This window comes from Lipophrys pholis (genome assembly GCF_963383615.2).
Source record: "Lipophrys pholis genome assembly, chromosome: 11".
NCBI classification, from domain to species: Eukaryota; Metazoa; Chordata; class Actinopteri; order Blenniiformes; family Blenniidae; genus Lipophrys; species Lipophrys pholis.
The window spans coordinates 15,071,577-15,096,192 of NC_137631.1; the positions used below are offsets into that span (position 1 = coordinate 15,071,577).

General features: G+C 41.6%; 1 protein-coding gene across 6 annotated transcripts in view; it reads right to left on the reverse strand.

Moving 5' to 3' along the window:
• itpr2 (inositol 1,4,5-trisphosphate receptor, type 2) overlaps positions 1 to 24,616 on the reverse strand; it is a 65,274-nt gene that overhangs the window by 7,071 nt on the left and 33,587 nt on the right. Inside the window, exons 38-56 of one of the 6 annotated variants that reach the window (XR_013935784.1) lie at positions 18,451 to 18,571; positions 17,855 to 18,042; positions 17,583 to 17,763; positions 16,707 to 16,957; positions 16,426 to 16,626; positions 15,993 to 16,103; positions 15,610 to 15,705; positions 15,142 to 15,261; positions 13,519 to 13,653; positions 13,221 to 13,413; positions 12,907 to 13,032; positions 11,886 to 11,906; positions 9,540 to 9,715; positions 9,262 to 9,426; positions 8,978 to 9,161; positions 7,200 to 7,286; positions 5,943 to 5,996; positions 4,368 to 4,533; positions 4,132 to 4,292 (exon numbers count right to left, since the gene is read on the reverse strand). Coding sequence is in view for 5 of the 6 variants with exons in the window: in XM_080474990.1 (XP_080331116.1) it covers positions 4,132 to 4,292; positions 4,368 to 4,533; positions 5,943 to 6,064; positions 7,200 to 7,286; positions 8,978 to 9,161; positions 9,262 to 9,426; positions 9,540 to 9,715; positions 11,886 to 11,906; positions 12,907 to 13,032; positions 13,221 to 13,413; positions 13,519 to 13,653; positions 15,142 to 15,261; positions 15,610 to 15,705; positions 15,993 to 16,103; positions 16,426 to 16,626; positions 16,707 to 16,957; positions 17,583 to 17,763; positions 17,855 to 18,042; positions 18,451 to 18,571 (2,805 nt within the window). In the remaining variant the exon portion in view is untranslated. Of the gene's footprint in view, positions 1 to 4,131; positions 4,293 to 4,367; positions 4,534 to 5,942; positions 6,065 to 7,190; positions 7,287 to 8,977; positions 9,162 to 9,261; positions 9,427 to 9,539; positions 9,716 to 11,885; positions 11,907 to 12,906; positions 13,033 to 13,220; positions 13,414 to 13,518; positions 13,654 to 15,141; positions 15,262 to 15,609; positions 15,706 to 15,992; positions 16,104 to 16,425; positions 16,627 to 16,706; positions 16,958 to 17,582; positions 17,764 to 17,854; positions 18,043 to 18,450; positions 18,572 to 24,616 lie in introns of those variants that run through there. The other 5 variants (XM_080474992.1, XM_080474990.1, XM_080474993.1 and 2 more) reach the window with 5 other exon arrangements.

The window sequence follows — 24,616 nt, forward strand, 5'->3', positions numbered from 1 at the left end:
GTGTGTGTGTGTGTGTGTGTGTATGTGAGAGAGAGAAAGGGACAGGAGTGCACGTGCCAGGCAGGGCTGAGCTATTAGCAGGCCACTTGAGATGGGTTATGTAACAGCGTTGTGGCTGCTGCAGTACCTGCTAGGCCTGTAGTCGCTGTCATAATTTTACACACAAACAGCCGCACACTGATTCACATCCACATGCACGACACGCTGGCAGAACAGACACTCAGTGACAAAGGATCTTACACTTTTACTCAACACAGCTTCACCTCAACCAGATAGGATCATTATGAAAGTCAGGGATTGTTGGTGTGCGCATTTGAATCTTTCTACGTCCAGAAAAACAATTAGAATTCAAAATCATTTACATGGCTAAACAGTGCTTTAGTGGTTGGCACTCTTTCCTCAAAGCAAGACTATTGTTACACAGAAAGGCGGGCGGGCGTGTGCGTGTGCGTGTGCGTGTGCGTGTGTGTTTTCTTTGGGTAGACCGGTGTGCTCCTACGATCCAAACACATGTACCTAAGGTTAACCGATGAGTCTAAGAATTGCCCGTAGGTGTGAATGTGAAGGTTTGTCTCCTTCCGTTTGCCCCATGATGGTGGATTGTGAAGATTAAGACTTTGTTTTAGGGATAGGTCAGATACAGGGATTGGATAAAAGATGCGATTAGGAAAGCAATGTATTAGGTCAACAAGTGTTTTCACAAAGAAGAAAGATTATATTTTGTGTTTGAGGTGAAGGGTTCAGTTTTTTTCCAGCATGTGTAACAGAATCAGTTCTCTGGCATTGATTACTGTCGAAATGTTCAAAATTTTCTATCTTGATGATCTATTTTTTTCCGATATAGTGTAAGTGGCGTTGTCTGTGTTGTTTGCACTGTGCCGTTTCAAGAGAGCAGGTGGTTACACACTGTTAGGGAAGAGTTGCTATAAACATCTTTAGCTACTGTATGTGTCATCCTGCAGTTGCGCGAGGAAACAATAAAAATGACATTTAATGAGTGGAGCCCTAAAACTGCAGAGTGACAGCAGAGAGTATTCCTTCCTACATTTCAAATCAAAGTCTACTCAGGGCTGCGGAGACCGAGAAGACAAATGGAGCAAGCTGATGCAGAGATCAGCATAATGACCTCCTACTATTTTCTAATTTAGCTGCTCCTTAGCAGCTTATGTGAAATCACTGTGCGTGAGCAGGTTAGCAGTTTAGTGCTTCACAGTTTTAAATTTGGGAATAACATCACAAACACAACCAACTTGTTTAGTCTCCAATACGGCGTCAGAGGATAGCAAACTGTTCAGTGCCTGGTCAAGTCTAACTTCTTTTTATAATCTATATTATAGAAAGATAAGCGTGAGAAAGTAAATGTTGAAAGCAAGGTAAGGAGAGGCTATTAACTAACAACCTCACAAAGCGTATTCATAAAAGACAAATGTATTACCAAAGTTGTGCAGAATGCTTCATTTGGCTGTCTTGTATGTAACATATCGTTTTTACTTCAAGTTATTTGAATGACTGAATCTTAAAAAAAATCACAAACATTTCATAATAATTTGTTAAATGTTTAAACCATGCTTTTGTTTGTTTTGTATGGCTGTGTGTGATAAAGCTATAAAGTTGCAAACTTCCAGTCTCCCATCAAGACTGTAAGGCGGCTGTCAATCACGTCTTTTGAAACCACACTCAGGGATTTTACAAAGAAGATCAGGTGAGGAGTTTTCTGTGAAACCCTCAAATAATTTTAAGCAGATGTCCCCCCCCCCCCCAACCTCAACAGTTTCTTACACATGAATATTTGTTGCAAAGGAACGTTGTTTTCAGGGTGCTTAGTGGGAGAATGAGTGGCTGAGGGAAACCAGCTGGGTGCACTACGAAGAGAGATCAGTGGGTCAATAAGGTATTTTGAGCCTTGAGCCAGGCTTATCATCGTCACATGTCTCACTCTTGACCCGGCCAGATACGTTTACGCATGCTGCAAAAATAACCTGCTCTGGACCAGGGATGTTCGAGATATGACCCTCCGACCTGCCAACTCTCTGTGAAGCTACACTTCTTATTATGTAGGTTCAAAGGTGAATAAACTTAAGATTTCTTTTTATGAAGCCGATTATCAGAGGGACAAGCTTAACCCTTTATTGGGCGTGTTACCATTGTTGGTGTCTGGCACATTTTTTAATTGGTTTAAAAACGAACAAAGTTGGTGCTGGATACTCAGATAGGCTTGCTTGCCTTGGATTTCTAAAATTGGTGAGAAATATGGAAAATGGACATTTGTGCTTCACATATAATAAGCTTTGTTTTTTCCCACCTGACACCACATTTTATGTCGTATGTTGTGCCCATAAAACTAGTGCAATCACGTGTCCTTTGCATTAAAAAAAAGGTACTTTTAGCCTTTATTATTATTTTTTTTTTAATAACTCACACTTAAGGACACTTACACTTATTGATGTATCACATGTGAAAATGCAAATGTAACATCTTCAAGAAGACATTTTTTCCATTTTCAAATATTTCCCACACTTGAATATGTATGACTTTTTTTTTAATCACATATTATTAACATAATTATGTTAATTTTCCTCACTTTAAAATGATATTATAATTAAAATAGGCTTCACATATTAAACAGAAACAGTTTCAAATGTTCTTATTTACATGTATTTCAATGAGAGGTTTAAAAAGAGTTAAACAAGTGGCACTGAGGCACATTGAGTGATACTTCTAAAGATTTTTATAATTCATTCCTCTAATCATCAGCGTAACATTACAGTTTGTTCTTTGTCAGGAATAATCGATTCAGTTCTTTGTTAGAGATAGCACTAATTACTACATAGGCAGCTCAGGGGTAGCGGTGGTTTAGAGGTTAGGAAAGTGAGTATGTGACCTGAAGTTTGCTGGTTCAACTCCCATTGTCAGTGGGTCACCACAAGGCCCTTAGTCTTCAAACAGTACAGAGGATGAAAGAATAATAAAACAATATTCGCCTCGCTCATTGAACTTGCGTTGCAATACAGTTCTCTGATGTTGAAATGCATCAAACTGAAAGTGAAGTAGCTGAAGGAGGTTTTGTAATATACAAGTTTTCGTCTGCAGGTAAAACCATGACTGCCACGAAAGACGAGAATTCAACCTGCACGGGCACACAAACTCGTAATAAAAACTTATTTAGTCTCTCACCCTCCTGTGTGTGTGTGTGTGTGTGTTTTTCTGCTCTGCCGCATATTAGGAGGTGTTAATATAAATTCCTGACTCATCATTACCTCATCACCCAGCAATACCTTGGCCCGGCATCAGAGAACCGACCTGTTGGAAGACCTGCTGATGCATATTAATTCAACGTCTATCACCTGTTTGTTATGCAAATTGTTCATTATAATGCCACCATTCTTATGCCCATCACGGGCGAATGTTAATCACAAAATGTGCCATTGTGCTGCAAGGCTTCATTTGAATCCATTAACCTAACAGCAACACCTTTAGTTGCCCTTACATCCTTCAACTTCGTGTCTGTGTGTCAGTGCAGTAAGTTGGTGCACTGATGATAATAGTGCTGGACTGGGTTTAATTACTATTTAACCACACTGTGTCCCAGCAGGTTAGGAACTCGGCGTAGTGAAGACTACCTGAGCACAGAGGCCCATTGCTCCGCAGCAGTGTGAAGGGGAAGGGAAATAAATTGGGATGCCTGGCACAGGCCTAGAGGCTCAGTCTCATTTTTTCGATCGCTTGTCTGCTGTAGAGGATCACGCTTCTGTAGCACACTGTGCAACTCTGCAAACTAAGGAAGGCTGAGCAACTTTAAGTCTCCAACACTAAGACATCTGTATGCTCATCTGCTTGGTACAGTCTGCCAACAAAATATGAATTAGGGGGTGAAATGAAAGTATTTGTTTGTCCGTATGTTCTTGGAATAATAAGCAGAGTTTGAGGTGCTTTTCGGTGCTTGTGTACCACCTTGAAAATCGTGCAGCGCGATTACAAATTTTTAATCCTCACGGTGTGGTACGACCGGTAAACACACAATGTACTACGTCACTTATGATTAATCAAGACAGATGAATGTGTGTGATGCTACAGGTGAAGGGGATAAACTATATTTCACAGAGTCAGTGTGTGCACGTGTGAGATACTCACTGCAATCATCTGGGCCACGTAGCTCTCAGGGCCGGTGTACTCAGTCGGATCCTTCACCCGTACCAGAACCAGGAAGTAAAGGTAGTGCCACATGCTGTGTTCGGATTTGATATGCTCCTCAAACGACACCGTCTTGTTGTCAAACTTGTCTCTCTCCAAGCCTGCAATAGACAAGCTCCTTAAAATGTTTTTCCCAAACACATCGCACATACGACCAAGTGCAGAGCTCTACACACCACAAATGAAACAGGTGGTTTTGAGGATCTCTTCTTTCCTCTGCTTCTCGCTCCTCAGGTCTGCAAATGTGTCAATGATGACACCAAAGATGAGGTTGAGAACGATGATGATGACGACGAAGAAGAACAGGAGGTCGTAAACCACCCGAGCTGCAAAGAGGGGCTCCTGGAAACGGGTGAAAAACAATGAAACACAAGGTGGTAATCTGCAGTTATATTTTCATTTCAAACGGCGGACAACGATAAATATGTTTTTGAAGACAACGGCCATTTTGATGATATTGAAACAATTCATAAAATGTAAATGAGGACAGAATGCATTATTTTATTATTGTCATAAAGCCATCTTGTACTCACAGTGGAATGTATAAATGTAGCAGGTGTAGAAAGAAAGATATTTTATATAAAACATCGATCAGTGGAAGGTGATGGGAGCAAAATGCCAAAAAGCAGCTGGAATTGTGCCAAAATGTTTACAATAGGTTTTCATAGATTGAACGCTGACTTTGTAAAAACTGTCGGTGATAGCGCTGACTTGATGCCAGCGACCTTCGTGCACAATGCTCCCTTTGGAAGCACTAATTTTACCTGCCTTACATTGTCCCGTCCCAACTTCTTTCTGATGAGTCAATTCAAATTAACTGATATTTTCTAATGAAAAGGCAAAATGTCATACGTTGTAAATTCTCATGTCTTGTTTATGATTAACAGCATCTGCACTGAGATGAATGCTTTTATTACCTGTAGAATTGACTATTGTAAATCGTTATTCTGGTCTTCTTCAAAAAACTAAACAAAATGTAAATGTCTTTGTCTTTCTAATTTATCCGAGTATATTTCACCAGTATGAACCCTCTACTCTCTCAGGTCCTTGGATAGTGGGCTTTTAATTCCACTCAAAGTTGGAAGAAAAACCCACGGTGAAGTAGCTGCCTGACGACCTGAGAGTTGTACAAACTGTTTTATTTTTAAGTGCATATTTCAATAAGCCAACTTTCAGACCAACCTGTTTATTATGGAGTTTTATGGTGATGGACTTTACTTTATTATTAGGAATTCAATGTACTGGCCTTCGAATTTAATTTCATGTTTGAATATTTTTCTATTAATTAATAATGTGTAGTTACCTATATATTTCCAAACAACCATCTTCATGTGCCAATCCCAGCTTTGAGTGAAAGCAGATTAAATTCTGGATTTATTAGCAGAGTCCCTAGTTATCTTCAAACGCACCATTTTTGTACTGTTAGAGGAAAGCAGAGTACTCTGAGAAAACCCATGCAGACTCCACAAAGACAGGCCTTGCGGGGTATTTTCAATATGACGCTACGAACCACTCTGCATTCTAGTTTATGTACATCCATGGCAAAATTTTAAGTTTTTGAGTTTTCACTCATAGTTTTCACTGTCCAAATGTTGTTCATCAGTCAAGTTCCATGTTTGAGTGTGCATGAAAAGTGCTGTATAAACAAAGATTAACATATTCCTTTCACACATTGTCCCATTGTCAGACAAAAGCTTCCAGTAACAGTATAAATGGTTTAAATGGTTGATTTTAAGGTTTGGAGGTCTCACCTCTTTGGAGGGTCTCCGTAGAATATCTCCCACACCTCCTCCATTTCTCAGTCCCTGGTTCAACACAGTGATTATACACATGAGCAGAGTGTCGCACACGCGCTCAATTCCCTTCTTTTCATCTATAACAAAACACACAACAAGAGAACAAAGTGAAGGACAAAAATGATTAAAGATTAGGAATAATTATTAAAGAAAACCTACACTGAATTCATTAAGAGAAAATCTGCAACAAGGTTAAGCTTGTACTACTCTCTGCTATATATCTACATTCACGGCATCGCAAATGCAAATCTGGCTTGACGTGCACAAATATATAACCCAGTTTTTGTTCTTGTCCTTGACAGCAAGCAATCTTTTGTGAATATCACTTTTACAAGATGATGCAGCTTTTAAAGGGGAGTAATCAGATGTTTATGGATCAGAATTAAAGCATGAAAGATTAAAGACAACTACAAATACTAAACAAAAACAAACTAATATTCATATGCATCCTTCCATTTATCAATAAGACATTGAGCCCAACCCTACACAGAAAGCCCCCTAAGCGTATTCTCACTGTGAGGCAGGAGTGCGAACCACTACACCACCATGAGGTCCTATTCAAACACAGTCTGACCAAGCATTAAAAAAATCAGCTGATGTGTGACTGAATATTAATAATAAATAAATGAATAAAACAACCTTCCACACCTTCACTACCTTAATTGTGCAAAAAAAAAAAAGTTTAGTCTTTGAAATTCTAAGAACATGTACAGACAGACAGACAGACAGACAGACACATAGATATTGATATACAATCAATGCACATATGCTGAGCATGAGTAAAGCACTGTACAGTGTGACTGCTGAGAAAAAACCAAGAGGTGAGGGATGTGGATAGGATCACGTGTGTGCCCCTATAGTGCAGGTGATCCATGGAGATGCAGGAGAACAAACAGGAGTGTGAGTCATCCCCTCTGCCTCATCAAGTTTCTTTGTGTGTGTGTGTGTGTGTGTGTGTGTGTGTGTGTGTGTGTGTGTGTGTGTGTGTGTGTGTGTGTGTGTGTGTGTGTGTGTGTGTGTGTGTGTGTGTGTGCCTCGCTGTGTCTGCATGAGTAACCTTTCAGGAACTAAGCACTGTCGGAAAGGTCACACACACACCCACATTCTCAGTCAAACTATAAAATCTTAAAACTCCTCTACGCAACAGTGACTCTCATAATGAGAAGAAAATGTATCTTTTTTTGTTTGTTTTTTTACATCCACATAACTTACCAGGATCTGATTGGGGTGTCGAAAGAGGGCAGCTGTCTTTCAAACATGTGTCTGCAACTCCACTGTCACTCAGTAAATCCTTTTTTCCTACAAGAAGGAAAAAAGAAGAGAAAAGGGAAATGTATGTGTCGTTGGTTGATTATGACAGCAATGAGAATTTCCATGCGAAAGAAGATGATTAAACTTTACTCCTGCGTTAAAACTTCTTCCCGCTAATTCTCATCAGAGCCGGTGAAATCAGAAAGAAAGATATAGTCAGACATTATGTAAACTGAGGCAGCAGCTGCCGGGTGGGCGATGAAGTGTTGAGAAAAACCTGAACAAATCATTTGCACATCGGCAAAGCCCCGAGTAGCAGAGCAGCTATAGCGCCGTAGTATGATTAGCTTGGGCATACAGACAGAAGGACAAATGTCCACCTGGGCCACAGTGTCGTCTAAAGGGCCTTCTTCCAAGGCAAAGTGGAGCATGAAGGGCAACTTTGGGGGAGAAAGAGGTGAAAGAAGATAATATCGAGTGGGTGAGACAGACCGAGGGTCAGAGAAGAGGTGCAGGAGGTCACAACCCCCGAGGCTGCAATAGAGCGGAGCTCCTCGGTTTTGCTGGAGCTCCGGCTGCACCGAAACTCAGCCGCCCGCTAACATACAGACAGGCGTGAGCCCCGCTGGTTACATAACACACCACTGCTCTGCTGCGTCTGCTGCGCTCTATTCAGCAAAACACAGGATGGCGCGGCCACCAGGTTATGCAACAGGTGCACATGTGCTGGCAGGATGTCTTCCTGACCATCAGCGCCGGTGCTCATTAGCACACCCACACTTGCCACAGTGTTTTCAAAACATGTGTCTTGCTCTGTATATACACTGTCCTGTACATGTTTTACAAGTTATTTTCAATCTTCTGACTGCAATCTGAGTTTTCATGCTGACACGTTAAAAAAATGAAAAAAAAAGAAAAAATGAAAACGATAAAAATACAGTGAATAAATCCAAACTTATTGGATGAACTGATGTGAAATAAATGTGTGCAATTGATTCATTTAATGTCTTGTAATTATGCGGTGACTCTCCAAGAAGTCATTTTCCCAAAATTTGCTGCTCTGTGTTCCTTTTCCCTTCAATTTCTTAAACTCAAATCACTTCTTGGGAGTACGGTCTGAGTTAAATATAGGTTTACAGTAAAAGGAAAACAGTCTCCCTACGTGAACTCAGGTTCAAGTTGAGGACAGAGCAGCCAAAATATACCAAAACAAGGCGGAACAGAAAACTACAACTTTCCTTTTTTTGGTTTTATAAATCAGACTCAAAATAAAATAAAAGGAGAAAGAAAGATGATGACATACAAATGTTCTTAGCCCTGAGCTACTCAAGTTAATGTGTTTGTTCGTATTCAAAATGCTCACTTATCACCCCCTGGCATTGCTGTTTAACCTGTTTATGAGTGAAATTATATTAAGATTGCCAGGATTTATATGATTTTATAGCTTTAGAATTGCCAACAAAAGTGCAATGGGTGTGTGTTTTTTTCTCTTTATTTTTCAAGATAACTTCAACTTTAAACATCTGGCAGTTTTTCAACATCACAATGTTTTTGAAAAAACAAATGGTTACAAATGAGTGACATGCTGGTGAAAGCTTTGCGTCACTGTTCTCTGGTACTTGTTAAAAATATCAGTAGATGTTCTTTAAAAAACAAAAAAATGAAAATAAAAATAATATAGATTTAGAATAAAAGGGATGTAATACAAAAAAAATTAAAAAACAAGGATGCAGTCTGACCTGGAGCAGGAAGGCGGTCTACCTCCATGCGGAAATCATCCTTGAGGAACAGGAAGCCAATGATGGAGAAGAAGTAGACAAGAAAGATGGCCAGAACGGCAGTCAATATGATGGAGCGGCCGTTCCTCGTCACACTCTTTATCACGTTGAGCAGAGTCTCCTCTCGGATCACCAGGTCGAACAGCTGTGAACGGGAAATGGACATGAGAGAGTTGACAGTAGATAGTTTCTGTCAAGTGTCACGCTAATGCTCCATCAGTCAAACTGAGAATGACACTTCTTACCAGAAAGCTGTAGAAGAACTCATGAACAAAGAGGCCCAGGACGCAGATGATGGCATAACCCAAATGGTAGATAAAGAGCATGTCCATCACCACTGCTTTGTAGCCTCGGGTGAACGTTCCCTGGTTGCCCACAAAACTTACAAGAAAGACCAATTTGTTGAAGAGCTGAAAATGAAATGAAACAAGATTGAGTCTCTATAAAAAAAAAAAAAAGGGATAAATCTTTGCTGCATGAACATGCCTGAACAGACACGTCCTGCTGCAGCACAATTACTTACATTGGCAGTACCCAGCAACAACAAAGCAGGGGCCAGGCCCATTGTGTAGATGGCACGTAAAATGAGGGAGACCAGGAAGAACAGGATGCCCCACGGCTTGGGTAAGACAGGAAGTAAGGTGGTGAAGACCCCCAGTGCCACCCAGAGTAAGACGTTCCAGAACGGTGACAATGTGCCTGCGGAGTAGAATAAACAACCAAACAAGGCATAAAGACATCATCGCTTTGAAAGGTGGAATTTCTATAATGAATTATTCACCTGAACTAAGAGCTTAACTGAGAACATACCATAAAAGGCAAAGCTTCAAAATGTCAGACGGCCGTCTATAGGGACCTCCTCAGTCAAAACAACCATCATATCTTCAGCTCGCAGAGCGACAACGACTGTGAAGGCTAAAAATCTTTAGAAGACTTTAATGTGTTGACGATTAACTGAGATGATTTTACATTGAAATCTGACATTCTCAGTCTAAATCTCAAGCTTCGTTCACAGTGTAACCATAAGTGGCCCTGGTCATGTCTGTTGTTTTATGTCAGTCTAAATGTCTTCAGCAGATTTGCTCAAATCAGATTCAGGCCATGTTCATACTGTATGTGGTCCTAAATCGGATCCACATTTGATGTTTTTCAAGAAAAATTGTGTGCGAGGCGTCTGAGGCGAGAATGAACAGGCGAGACACATTTAAACAATGGATGCAAGTCATCATCACACAAACCTCCCGACAAGAGGTAGCAGCTCCATAAAAAAGCCATTGTTTAAATTTGTCTTTCTTCATATCCTTAGAATTATAACCAAATGATAAAAGGATTCCAGTCAACTTCAAAATTGTCGCTGACATGTGTTACATCCATATTTACCTCCGTGAACACAGCGTGCTGCCAGTACAACGTTCACACTGAATTTAAAGCAGGACATGTACAAGCAACCAAATAAACCATATCGCAACAGAAAATAGGAATTGAGCATTGACACCTGCAAAGTGAACAAAGCCTTAGACCTGATGGGACACAGTCCCGCATGTCTTGGACATTTTCCTCTGCAGAATACTCAGTACACTCAGGTGCACTGGAGCGGGGACACGGCAAAAACGCACACCACTGTACCAGGACCAGGATGCATCACCTCTGCCTTAAACCATTTAACTACTACCTGACATGCCAACAAAACACATCGTTTCTCACATATGTATTAGTTTTATAAAAGCAGGAAGTGACTCATGTGGTTGTAAATGTGGTTCATTTTCAATAATATGAAATGAGGTATATCATAGCCAATCAATACGAAAAGGTGAAGTGAGAAAGTGTTTTACAGCGGTCTGCCTGTTTACTATTTGAAGTGCATTTTGTTTTTTTTTATAATTTAAACAAAGAAAACAATATGTCGCAATGGGTTTGCGTTCCGTATGAAATGCAGAATTCTTCATAAACAGTGGCACTTGCCGAGGAAAAAAAAAACAAAAAACAATGTACCAATGAGACAATAAAGTTTATTGCATCTAAAGTCATAAAAAGTAGTATAATGACATGATGTACTATATTATAGAGGTCTTTTCCTTCCACACAGGTGTTTTGTCTTCACCTGACTGATAAGACGTCATGGTGAAGATTGGTGGAAAACAAAAAGCCCATAAAGATAATGAAAGCAGCCAGACATCAAAAGGGTTTTGAGGCACATTTTGTACACACCTACAATGACCTGTGTGTGCGTGTGTGTGTGTGTGTGTGTGTGTGTGTGTGTGTGTGTGTGTGTACCGTAATTCAAATAAACACAATCAGGTGACACAGAGCAGCCACTTTGAAACACAAACAGTGATAATCTGCAATAATTAACATCTTACCAAAGCAATAATTAACAGCGTACGAGAAAATTCTGTTTAACTCTTTCAGTGAAAAAAACCATGAATGAAAACTAAATACACATTTAGAATGTGGTCATTTCTTAGTTTGAACAGTCAGTAGATTTAAATTTAATTCTGAATGTAAAAGTATAAGAACTTTTAGCCAAGGACAACACCACGAGGTTGAGTGCAGCGAGCACACATACCTGTTTATAAATAACTCCTTTATCTAGATTATTTCTCTGACGAGTTTTAGAAGAAAACAAACCACTTTTTTTTTTTTAAATCAGTTTGTATTGCCGAGTGTTAGTACAGGTCTGTTCAATAAAAGTTTATCAGACTGCAAATGTCGGACGGGTGAGGAGTGTAGTAAACTCACCGATGTGTCTGTTGTAAATCTTAGCTTCAGATAATGACCTGAAGTAAACTTTCTCTCAAACTGTGGAAAAAGGTATAAAAATGTATCTCTCCTAAAGTAAGAGTGAACAGTGTAGTGTGTTTTGCCTTACCTATTTTGCCTTCTTTGAAACCTAAAAAAACAACAAATTCTGGTCATCCTTTTCTCCATAGTTACACTGATTGTATTTCACGAATATAAAGTGGTAACACACAGTTTAAATGAAAGGAAATGTTTTTCCTTACATTTAAGTTTTAGAATAATTTTCTTTGAATACCTTTTTGTGTGCGCGCGCGCGTGTGTGTGTGTGTGTGTGTGTGTGTGTGTGTGTGTGTGTGTGTGTGTGTGTGTGTGTGTGTGTGTGTGTGTGTGTGTGTGTGTGTGTGTGTGTTTTTAAAGCATTCCAGTTTCTTGCCCCAAAATATATGACCCATTTATTCACAGTAGATGAACTGGTGCGACCCTTCAGACCATCAGCTGTGACTCTCAGTTGCTGGCTGAGGATCAGAGGGCAACCACATGTATTAAATAATTCAAAATGGAAATGCAGGTTGGCTTTTAACTAATTAAAGGTTTGTTTATTTATTCAAACCTTATTACTTTACTCAGATTATTAGCTCATCTCCAGCAATTTTGTCTTTTCAATTTAATTCAATCTATGTTCTGTTTGTTCCATATTGCTTACGTCACTTCAATATTTACCTCTAAATTGTTTTGTTTTTTTATTTTGTATGATCTGTTAATTCATCAGTTTCACATGTTTTTTGGTTATTTTTATATTTTACCTTGTTTAGGTATCCTCCGAAATGTATTTCCAAACCATTCCTTTTTGTCTCAGCTTTAGTAACCACTCTTAGTTTCAAAATCCCCCCACCCACCCAACCCACGTTTTGTGATATATTATCAGTTTGGTCTTCACCTGGTTTTATTAATTTATGAAGCAGTAAACCCCTCTCTACATTCACCACAGCAGATAATTCAAAGGCTTCCATGTAACTTAATGAGATAAAATATCAGATTTCCTTGCCTACACCCACAAAGTTTGCATAAATTCCACATAAAAGGCTCCATTTACAACAGCAAGAGCAAAGTTATTGGTCTGATAGCCACTTATAAAATGCAAAAAGACTCACCTTCATCGTCGTCGTCACCAAAAGGGTAGAAAACAGCCACAGCAATGTTGAGCAGACAGGCCAGGTAGAAGGAGATGCTTCCCCAGAGAGAGATGTGGCGTGAGAACCAGAACATAGCTTTATTTTCTGTAGAAATGTAAAAAGGACAGTACAAGCACATATATTCAGCAGAAACAAACACTCAACAAAAAGTCACTGCTGGCACTTCGATTTATTGGGGAAATCATGGTGATCATATTTTTCTATCCTGCACCCCCATTCTGCTGCCCCCACCATTATTTTCAAAGCTGTAGATTCAGAGTTTAAGGACTTACTGCGGATCTTCTTCTGCCACCTCATTTCATTGTAGAGGTTGTCAAACTGCTGGAAGAAGTCATTAACCTTGCTGCCTTGATCATCTCTCTCGGTGGTGGTGAACACTCGCACCTTGGACTCCTCAGTGAGGTACTCGCATATGCTTGGGACTGGAAACACGATCTGCTCCATGCTGCGGTCATGACGCACAATCTGAAACCAAATATTCCTCATTTCAGTGTTTTTATTGATACAGAGGAGCAAATTAGGCTGTTTGAGACTTCCAGTGTGAATTGGTGTTAATTATGCTGAGTTTACCTCAATCTGAGCTGTGTGATTGGCGTAGTGATGAAGAGCGTCATCCTTCTCACTGTCTGGGTCCACCCCTGGTCCCACCCCCAATCCTGAACCAGGCCTCAGGCTCTGCTGCAAGATCTTGCTGTGCCTGGCCAACTAAAATTTAAAACAAAAGGTTGTTGTGGAGTTAACATATCCCAGACACTTCTACAAGGGATATTTGAAAAGATGGAATGGCGGAGAAGTGGATAAGCACTCTGCCTTCACAGCCAGAAAAAGCACAGTTTGAGTCCAGACAAAGTCCTTCTGTTTAGAATTTGCACGTTCACCCTGTGACTGCTGAGGTAGGATTTCTCTGGGTACACCGATTATGTCCCACAACATCAACACATGCTTTGTGTGTGTGTGTATGTGTATGTGTATGTGTGCGTGTGCGTGTGTGTGCGTGTGTGCGTGTGTGTGTGTGTGTGTGTGTGTGTGTGTGTGTGTGTGTGTGTGTCTTGTGATTGACTGTGACCTGACAGACTTCAAACCCGATTAGTTGTTAATAGACAGAAAGCTTAAGTAAAGAAACTGGTTTCAGTTTTGTTAATTACAGATCAGTTATATTGGATTTTCATCTGAAAATGGAAAGCTCTGTAAGTTATTTGATTTATTCTCTTTTAGAATTTTTAAAGTACACGTTACATTATAGGAGAGATTTATTTTCTGTGTGCTTCTTAGTGTGATTGATCTGAGTTCACCTGAAATGTGCACTGCAGTACAGAAAGAGGGAAAATATGACAAATCCCAAGTGGAAACAAAGATTGCTCACAACAATGGAATATAATGGAAGTCGTGCTCTGAGGTTGGATGGTTTTGTTCTTTTTTAACCTTATTTTTCACTTTTTAAACTTTTTTGAAATGTAACCGCAGAAAAAAAAAATGGAGTTCATGTTCAATTTCCTTTTTGTGAAACTCCAAGGTTATCTTTAAATACAGTTCTTCACAGGTGTGTGACTTGCTCATTATTGTTTTTTTTTTTGTTTTTTTTATCAAATACCAAGAGGAGAAAATACCAAATAGCGTTTTCACACCTAATGAGCTCATATCCGTGTGTGTGTGTGTGTGTGTGTGTGTGCTTGATTTTGTTTATCAGGTCACAAAGAAAAGTCAAAACATTAAAAAAAAAAAAAAAAAAAGCATTTCCTTCTGATGGTGAAATCATTCCCGTCTGTGGGGTGAACAAAAATACTGTGTCTGACATTCGGCTCGAAAGAAGCAGAAGTGAAAGTATGCTGGACCCGGCCTGCCCTCTGTAGCTTACATTAACTGGAAACAAAGAGTGAGACATAAGATGCACAAAGGCATTTACAACATCGCCGCTGTCCCAGGGGCACAATAACTACCGTCTCCTTCCTTCGTTCTCGATACCCTGGACAAGGCAGAGCACATTTGCTTGGTAGCGCTGTGACTCAGTGTCTACCTGTCTGCGGAGGCAGTGTCACAACTTGACAACTAATTTCAGAAAACTGTCAGAGCAGTTCATTCATAGAGAAGCCTTCCATTATACAGGCCGGGGGTCAGCAGGAGGTAGGACGGACCCACAGGCAGAGGAAATGGTGAAATGGCTCAGTCACAGAAAGAAACTGCTGTTTTTAATACCTGGTGGGCCAGGATGTAAATATTGTGACCGACATCTTTGGGTTTGATTGGATCTCCAGGACCGTCCTCGTCCTCCTCACTCTCCAGGCCCTGAGTGTAGGCTTCCTTCATCACATCCACCTGAGGCATAAGAATTATGATCAATCAGACTTTACAAGAGGTATTTCTGGATGTTTGGACATGGACCCGCACGCACGCACGCACGCACGCACGCACGCACGCACGCACGCACGCACGCACGCACGCACGCACGCACGCACGCACGCACGCACGCACACACGCACACACGCACACACGCACACACGCACACACGCACACACGCACACACGCACACACGCACACACGCACACACGCACACACGCACACACACACACACAGACACAGACACAGACACAGACACAGACACAGACACAGACACAGACACACACACACACACACACACACACACACACACACACACACACACACCAGCTCTGTGGGTCTCATCTTGTAGAGGATCTTCTCTGCGTTCTCACTGTCATGGCGGCTCTCCATGATAGCCAACAGGAGCTTGGATGCATTGTTCTGCAACACAAATTTCCAATAACATCAGAAAATCAGGAATCCTGTTTAAAAACCTTTCCCGTGTTGTAACTTGTCTAAAAACACAGATCAAATTGAGCATGACTTTTTGCTTTTCAAACATTATTGAATTTATTTCTTTTTAATGACAGCCATTCTACTAGCCATTAGTCTCAGGCACTACATATTGTATAATGAGTCAGCCACAGCAAATCAGCAAATTGTAAGCACTGCAATAGTAATGGCTGTGCGTCATAGGATTGGGCCTCTCATGGACACCTGCTGCTCACCTTCAGCACCAGCACAAGGTCCAGTCGATTCATCCCCAGGGGGTTGATGGGGTTGACAATCAGTGCTATAATAATGTCGATGCCATTCGACTCATGCTTGGCTATACAAGACTGAAAAAAAAAGTGGTATTAGTTATGTGAGACACATCAAGTCAAAATAAAAACAGGAAGTGTCTGTCATGTGTTAAGAAAACACCAGTGCATTGAAGAAATGTGAAAGCTGCTAGTATTACATGAAACCTGCGCCATATCTTGCATGCATGGCTGTCTGATAGCTCAGATTATGAATATACTAGTTTTACGGAAATGTTTTACTTTTGATATTTGATATTCAGTTTTGGACTCTAGAGACATACAGACTCCCTTATAAATCTGTTGATTTGAATTAATATCATTGTAACATCTCACTTGCACTGGTCAGCGATTTTATTACCTGGTTTTCATGGCACGGCCCCTGGCAGTACTCTGTAATGGTTTCCAAGGTTTGGCGAACCAGATCCACATTGCTCTCATTTATATACAGTCCCAGCAGCCCTAGTCCTCCAGTGGTGCTCCCACAAATGCAGTCCAAGAACTGAAGGGTCTCGCACACCAGGTTGTAGTTAGTCTTGTTGTTCTGATTGCGCAGAAAGTTCTGCAGAAGAAAACAGAGATTCAATCAGTCGTTGAGAGGACACCGGCTGGATGTCAAAGCTTCTTCAAGGGTCTAAGTACCTGTAGGTCTGAGTTGTGGTTCTCACAAAGCAGCTGGAGATATCGTAGGATCGGTTTCATGATGGTGATGGCTGGGCTCATCTGAGTCTCTTCCAACACTTCTTCACCAATTATCTCACTGTTCTGGCCGAGCCCGTCAAGGTCAGGGTCCAGTTCCTTCCTGAAGGCGCAGAAGGCCTTTGAGGTTGCAGAAGAGGCCTCTTTCAGCTGCCCTCGCATGTCCTCCCGCATATAAAGCCCCGAGTCTTTAACTGTAAAGCAGTAGGCACAGAGAGGATACCTTAACAACAATCTGCAGAACGTGGGTCACTGTATATGAAGTTGACATTAGTATTGATCCATGTAATCTGAGACAGATTTTTCTTGTTCTCAATGACTCAGAGACCACCCGTGATGAAAGAGTAGTGGGTGCATGAGAGCACCCAATCTTGATACAATGGCCTTTTGATAGGCTTCAGATGTGAGCCGTCACATGGCCACTGACATGTGACTGCAGGAACTGAGAACAACAGTCTGCTCAGAGGTCAGCGGAGCAACAAAGATCACGCCAGATTTTTCCACCACCACTGTTTTAAACATCAGGCTGAGTTGAACGTCACCACCTTACATGGTGTACAACTGTTAACATGTTGAGTCACTGCTCAGTTGGACATTTCTGAAGAAATCCATAAATGTTTCTTTGGAAATCCTTTGCTATGCTCAGAAGACAACCCATATGACCCAGCCTGTCACTCTGAAATGCTAATCTCTAAGTACACGAGATCTGCATGCTTCACACCAAAGGAGCAACTAAAGTGCCCGGGCCACAGTAGTACTAAAAACCATCACGTGTGGGATATCATTAAATTAATAAAATGTGTCAAAACTCATACATACCTTTCTTGAACCTGATGCCACTGAGGTCACTGTCATCATCCCTTTTCCTGCAGCTGAGCTCAAACATGTTGACAGACACAGTGGCTCGAATCTCTTGCTGTGCCAAACGCATGCGGTCATAAAAAACCTTGAAGAACCTCTCAGACTTCTTCTGCTTGTACAGTTGGTTGTAGAAGGAATTCTGTAGGGAGGAATGAGGGGTGATGTGTGCAAATCTCCAAATTGTGGCAGAAAATAAAATAATAAAATAAAAGCATAGTCTGTGTACCCACCTGTATCTGAGTGTTTCCACCCTGGAGAAGGGCAATGCCCAGCAGGATGCTCTCCTCAAACACCCTGTCATTCTTGGTGTTGACAATGAGGTCAATAACCAGCTCCATTGCCCCAACATTGTCCAAAAGACATTGGATCTCCACCATACTGCTGCCCGGCTTGTCTGAGTCATGTGTGGGAAAACCTCCTTTGAAGATTTTATACAAATCATTATTAAATTAGTGCTCTCAAAAGATATTGCTATTCACATGATCAAAACAGTTTAATGTCAGTGATGTCTGGAGTTGCTAATGTATATAGTTGAACTTAAAACAAATAAACCAATCGCACTCCATTAGTTAAAGCCAAGGCACGACCATATTACAGTGGTCGGGGAAGCTGATGGGGGTCAAGGCTCTTGCTCAGGGACCCACAGAGGTGACCTGTCAGTTATGGGATTTGAACCTATGAACTCCTACTCCCAGGCCTGCTTCGCAAACCTTTAGGCCACCACTGTCATACTTTAGGAAGCCCTTAAATTGTCGAACGGCAATGGTTTCCTCTGCAGTAAGTCACTATTTCAGCATCTACTGGATTTATTTAGGGTTCTCAGTACCTCCAGATGACGGCTTGACAAAGCCGCCAGATGAGCTGTTTCCACTCCCGAGCTCTGACTTGGAGAGAAGCTTTTGATTTCCAAAGTAGCGTGTGAGGAGAATCTTTCTTAACTCGTTTCCCTGTGGAGACAGAAATCATAATGTTAAATCCATATCACAGTCTGACAGAGCGCTAGCTTCAAACTCAAATTCACATTTTAACAGATTTTGGGAAAGTTGATTTTTTTTCCTTCTTGTGCGGCATAATAATGATATCAAAATGAAGGACAAAGTGTCCCTTTCAGTGGGACATTTCTGATCAGGTGCATTCACTGGCATAAAAACCATCCAATCATCCCACACAGGGTTGAGCAGATTTCATCTCATTTCATCTAATGGGAATGATCACCATCATCCCATGATACAGTTCTGTCTTCGTAAAATTGATAGCTTGCAGGGTGACAATGCGCTTATCAGCAGAGAAATCAACAACAGCTTGGGAAAGCGTGAGAGTGACACCATTGTCCAAAGACTTCATCCTAAATTAACAGTTTAGGGAATTCTAAGAACACTGGCAAGATGCATTAAATAAAAAGCCATCATGGCACTTATTTTAGGATTCTTATAAATAGAAACCGTTGTTCCTGAAAAATTGTATACTGACTGCCACTTTATTTTGTCAACTCTGATTGAAATCTTGAGAGTGGACAATCATTTAAACCTATTGAGATCCACACCACTTCCTCTGTCTTATTTTACATCGTACACAGTAAAACCTCAATGTGTCACTTTCACACACTATATACGCCACAAGACCTCAATGAAAATGAAGGCAGCTGTACAGTCAGTGACCATTTGTTGCATGTGCAAGTAGATAAAGCATTGATTTATTATTAGCATTGGTCACAACACAGTTGTTGAACTACAGCTGATTACTTTCAATCTCTAATGAAGATCTGTGTGCGTATCTTGTGGCATCTGACGTAGTGGAGCAGACACAAGACGAAACGATTGGTGGAGATAATCTCCTGACGGTTGTTGTGTAATCAAAGTGTGAGTGACTGGCAGGTGGATGACTGGCACTGCGTTTGACATAACCTGTTTTGATGGATGGATGGATGGATGGATGGATGGACGGACGGATGGATGGATGGAATCTGAGGAATGCATGAACTCTATGGGTGGTCAGCATCTGTTTCTATAGCAACATAATTGTAAATGGCCTTGTTTTGAAGACACCTTCCCACTGCTATTGATCAACAGGCTGGTTGGATGGCTGAAAAGATGATTAACAAATTGATGAAAGCATTAAAAACAGGAAAGAATGGACTACAGGGAGCCACCTCTGGTTTCCATGGAAACTTGTTTGCAGGCCAAGCAGCCTTCCCAAGAGATAACATCAAGGTGGACATCAAAATAGCAGAAACATCCAAATATAGTGATGTGAACTCAGCTCTAATGAGGTTTAGTTGTATGGTGATGTGGAAGTGTTGATTTTACTCTGACACCATGTTAAAGGTTGCTGTTTGTACTTGAGTAAAATGTTTTGTTTACTTTGTTAAGTCAGTTTTCACCCACCAATTATTGATAACACCTTCTTTAAAAAATAAATAAATAAATAAGCATGCGTGTATGGTACATACAGTATACTTATATTGTAAATACATTCTCAATACCCGCTTAGAAGAATGTAAAAAAACAGCAACAACAAAAAAACACAACAAAGATAACATCTTCAAAAAAAAACATTTTAATTGTTAGTCATTCATCAATAATACAATTATGTATTCTGATTCTAACTTTACTAAAGTGATAAACTCTGATCCTTTAAAGGCACTCATTCAAATACTGGTAACATGTTAAACCAAGGTACTAAGAAACACTATTTTATCCTACTTATACCATAAATTGCTGTTGGAAAGAGTAAAATTGATGAAAGGCAGATAGAAATTATAATCAATTTGATTATAACTTCCAAAAAATGGGATACATTCCTTAAAACGGTTCAACCATCGTATCCATTATTGAGACGTAATGTCCTACATTAATGATGTTTTATTAGGAAACAAAAGTTCCTCTAAATATGTATTACTGTGTGCATTCAGAGTAAGTTTCAAAGCCGATATGTTGTCCACTGCACTACTTATAGATAAAGTCTATAGGATTAAAAAATGTATCACATCGTTTCATATTTTACCATCCAATTTCTACATTTGTACCGCACAACAATTTAACCGTGCATTGTGTGACAAGCTTTGGATTTTTGGTTAGAAAATACAAGCGAAACAAGATATTCAGCAATTACTTGGTTATGTGTCTATTTGCAAGTTACCTTACTGTGCTCGTCACACCTCAATAAAAGCTGGCACACAGTGCTCATTGGTATTCAGATTTATGTGAGTCATTTGTGTAGCCGTTTTCGTCAGTGTTGCTTACAATAGTTACTTCTTTCCCTAAATGCTGGTGTTTTTGAATGTGACATGAGAAAGAGTCTCCTCTAATTACTTTAATGATTTGTATCATTCGATAAATCGGTTAAGCCCCGGTCACAACCCGCTGTACTTGCAAGTGCGTGCTGTCTATTTGCAAAAACGTGGGCAAAATTTGAGGATCCGTACGTGGTGAGTACCGCCTCCGTACGGATCTGAGAGCCCGCAGCCATGCTGTAGCACTTCACGTGCATGAGGAACTTTCGCTGCGTTGGGGCTATGGATTCACCCCTGTTCGGGTCACGCGCGTGCCTTCTACAGCCAATGCGCACGACGCACTGACTCCTTGAGTCTTAGATTTTCGGCGTCCCCGTTGCCTCTCCCGTATCAAGGCAAGTAATACCACGTCGTGCTCATGCGCTGCCACTTGAAGCTGCTCCTTGCAGCATCAGAACCCTGAGTCTCTGCGGTGGAATGGGCGGCATCTGGAGGCAGCAGCAGCTGGGACGTCGGGCGGAAAAACTCACGTTCATCGCACTTGCTCGCACTTGCAACATGCAAGTGAGTAAGGACACCGCACGTGAGCAGCAAGTGTAAGTACGGCCTCCATAGGATAACATGGCAATCGCACGGAGATCGTACGTTGTAAGCACATTGTTAGGATGTACAACTCACTTACCACGTGTGCAACGTACGATGCACGCATCCGCTCACGGCCAGGCGTGGCGTGCGGGCCACAAACTTACACCTTGCGCAACCGTGCGAGTGACGTGCATTGGCGTACTCCCTCCCTGCTCTGGCCACACCCTCCCCACGTTTTCAGAAAAACATGGCGACCCGTGGCCTCCCCAAAAAACGTACAGACTAAAAACACGCAAAGTGGGTTGTGACCGGGGCTTTAAAATCATGGAACAAACCAACCCATAAAAAAAAACAATATTCTGATACCACACATTCAAGTGAAATGAGGCTTCTCCATGAAGGCTGTCCACATAAAGTCCCACTAAAAATCTCAAAACTAAGTGCACCGAGGAGCGAAGATGCTGCTGAGCACGTGTAGCTGATGCTCCCTGTGTCAGTAAACACTCCATCTCATCTGCAGTCAGCAGAGACACTTGTCTGCCTGCAATGTCTGGCTGTCTCAGACGCGCGCGCGCACACTCACGCGCACACTCACACTCACACTCACACTCACACACACACACACACACACACACACACACACACACACACACACACACACACACACACACACACACACACACACACACACACACACACACACACACACACACACACACACACACACACACACACACACACACACACACACACACACACACACACACACACACACACACACACACACACACACACACACACACACACACCTTGAACAGAAGGTGAGGATCCATTGAGATAGCGTCTCTCTCTCTCTCTCTCTCGCTCTCTCTCTCATTTACTTGCAGTAACCCAGAGACACACAGACTCTGGATGGAACTACAAAATGAGTCCTACACTCTATGAGACGAAATGACCTAAAGCTCGCTCTGTGACTGATTAATGATTGAATCATGTGCGATCTAACATTTCCCCTTCTGACCCCACGATGTGTGGGTTTCACTTCACTCAGACAGCAGTGACATGAGCAGAGCAAAGTTGAAAGGAGGTCGGGGTGACTGGTTTTTATATTGTGCGCCTCCCTTCTGGCGATGCAGTCTGCTGGCTACGTCTGCAGAGGAGAGGAGAGGAGAGGAGAGGAGAGGAGAGGAGAGGAGAGGAGGCAGGCTGGCGGTAGAGGAGAATCAGCCCAGCCTGACTCATCTTCTTGCTGCTGCATTTTCAAGTAAAGCTCCAGTCAGGTGATGTAAGAGCCACGAGAAAGAAAGAGAGATAGAAATAGAGGTAGAAGAACTGACAGAAGTAAGAGGAAGAGGGAAGGAGGGGAGGGGGCAGGAGGCAGGAGGAGGAGAGGAACAAACAAAACCCTCGCTAGGAGCAGACAGACGCGGCATTTTAAAATGTGCACCGGCACGCCACACTGCGGCTCCGGTGTCCAAGCCGGGGATGAGCTGCCGATACCCACCTCCGGCTTCTTCACACCCCTGCTTCTCCCCTCCCTCCTCCCTCTCGTTGCTCTGCTGTCTGCAGATTTCTCCCAACTCTGGAGGGAAGCGTGGATGAAAAGACAAATACGAAAGCACTGTGCTTCTTTCGGTGGTCTGAAAACTCACGCAGACGGCTGAGGGCAGCACCGGCCGTAAACCAGGACAGACAGTGCCACAGAGCTTTGACTTGCTCAGGTCAGATAAGGTTGAATGGAGCAGAGTCAGGTCACAAATGAGGACAATGCTCCCCAAACAAAAGAGATATTGAAGCGGTGAGGGTGACAGGATCAGGTTTTTGTTCTTCTTTTTTGCTATATTACTTTCTCCCATAACAGCAGAACCTTGGGTCTGCCTTTTGTTGACAGTGGGGATCAAATCCACTGTCATGCAACAGAGTTTGAACACAGGTCATGTGTGTGCACACCAACATTTAGGTCCCTGCAGAGGCTTCAAAGTTTTAAGCTGAAAGGCTACCTTGGACTGCTGTTGTCCTTAGCACATATCATTTCACTGAGAGGCGAAATCCAATCTGCTCATGTGCCGTTTGAAAGCGTGAGGTGTGCGTTATCTAATGAAAAACTTTAGCTGTCCCTTAGGTTAGCTGGTAAATGGAAGCAAAATGAAAAGCTTAAAGTCAGAGCCTTCTGAAAGAAAATACATATCCATATCAAAGTGTTTTGCAGGGTTTTCACACCTGGGGAATCACTTCATGAATAGGACGGAAGTACGAGGCACATAAAGTCACTTTATTCTACTGTTTTGGTACAAACACAATAGGAACGTGAGGTTAGCAACAAAGAAGGTGATAGAAGTGTGATACAACACCTGCTATTGATAATCTAAAACCATATTTTCTGTAGTTTTCTGGGAATTTGTTACACTTTCTGAGTCATGATTTCAGGACGACTGGGAGGCATCATAAACAGGAACTTTACTAAGCACTTCAGAGCTACTGCTGATGATTACTGGGCGAATATATCAGGCAAAGAGAGACGATGTGTTATATATAGATGATGGGCGGCTTTGGCTCAGTTGGTTGTTTCTCAATTGGAAGGTTGCAGGTTTGATCCGCCATCAGTCCAAAAGGTGGAAGTGTCCTTGAACACCTTGCATGGTTGACGCCTCTGTTGGGGCGTGAATGTGACTGACATCGTAAAGTGCTTTGGTTGTTGTTAAATCAGTGGAAAAACCTCATGAGAGTGAACTCAATTTACCATTTACCATATCAAGTTAGTCAAACAGCTTCTACATTCCTGCACTTTGTTCTGTTTGCTTCTGTAGGATGTGAAGCATTTACACGAAGCTCCGCAGGGCCAAATGCCTACATGCATCTGATAAAATACTGCAAGAGACACACGCATCACGTGTTGCCATTTTCAGCCTTTTCAAACAGCAATTCCACAGCACATGAAATGCCTTTACCCCACAAAGAAGCACATCAGCAAAACAAATTAAGGCCACGTGTGAGAGCAATTGGTGAGACTGGTTCTGGGAAATACAACATGAGCAGCGTAAACAAGCATTCAGAGAAAGGTCCGCTCTGCAGAGGGCCGACTGTGAGCTGGGTGGTTGATTGTTAAATTGTTGTATATTATTCAACGTCATTAACCACTGACAGTTTATCTAAAAAAAGACTATGGTGGTGAAGA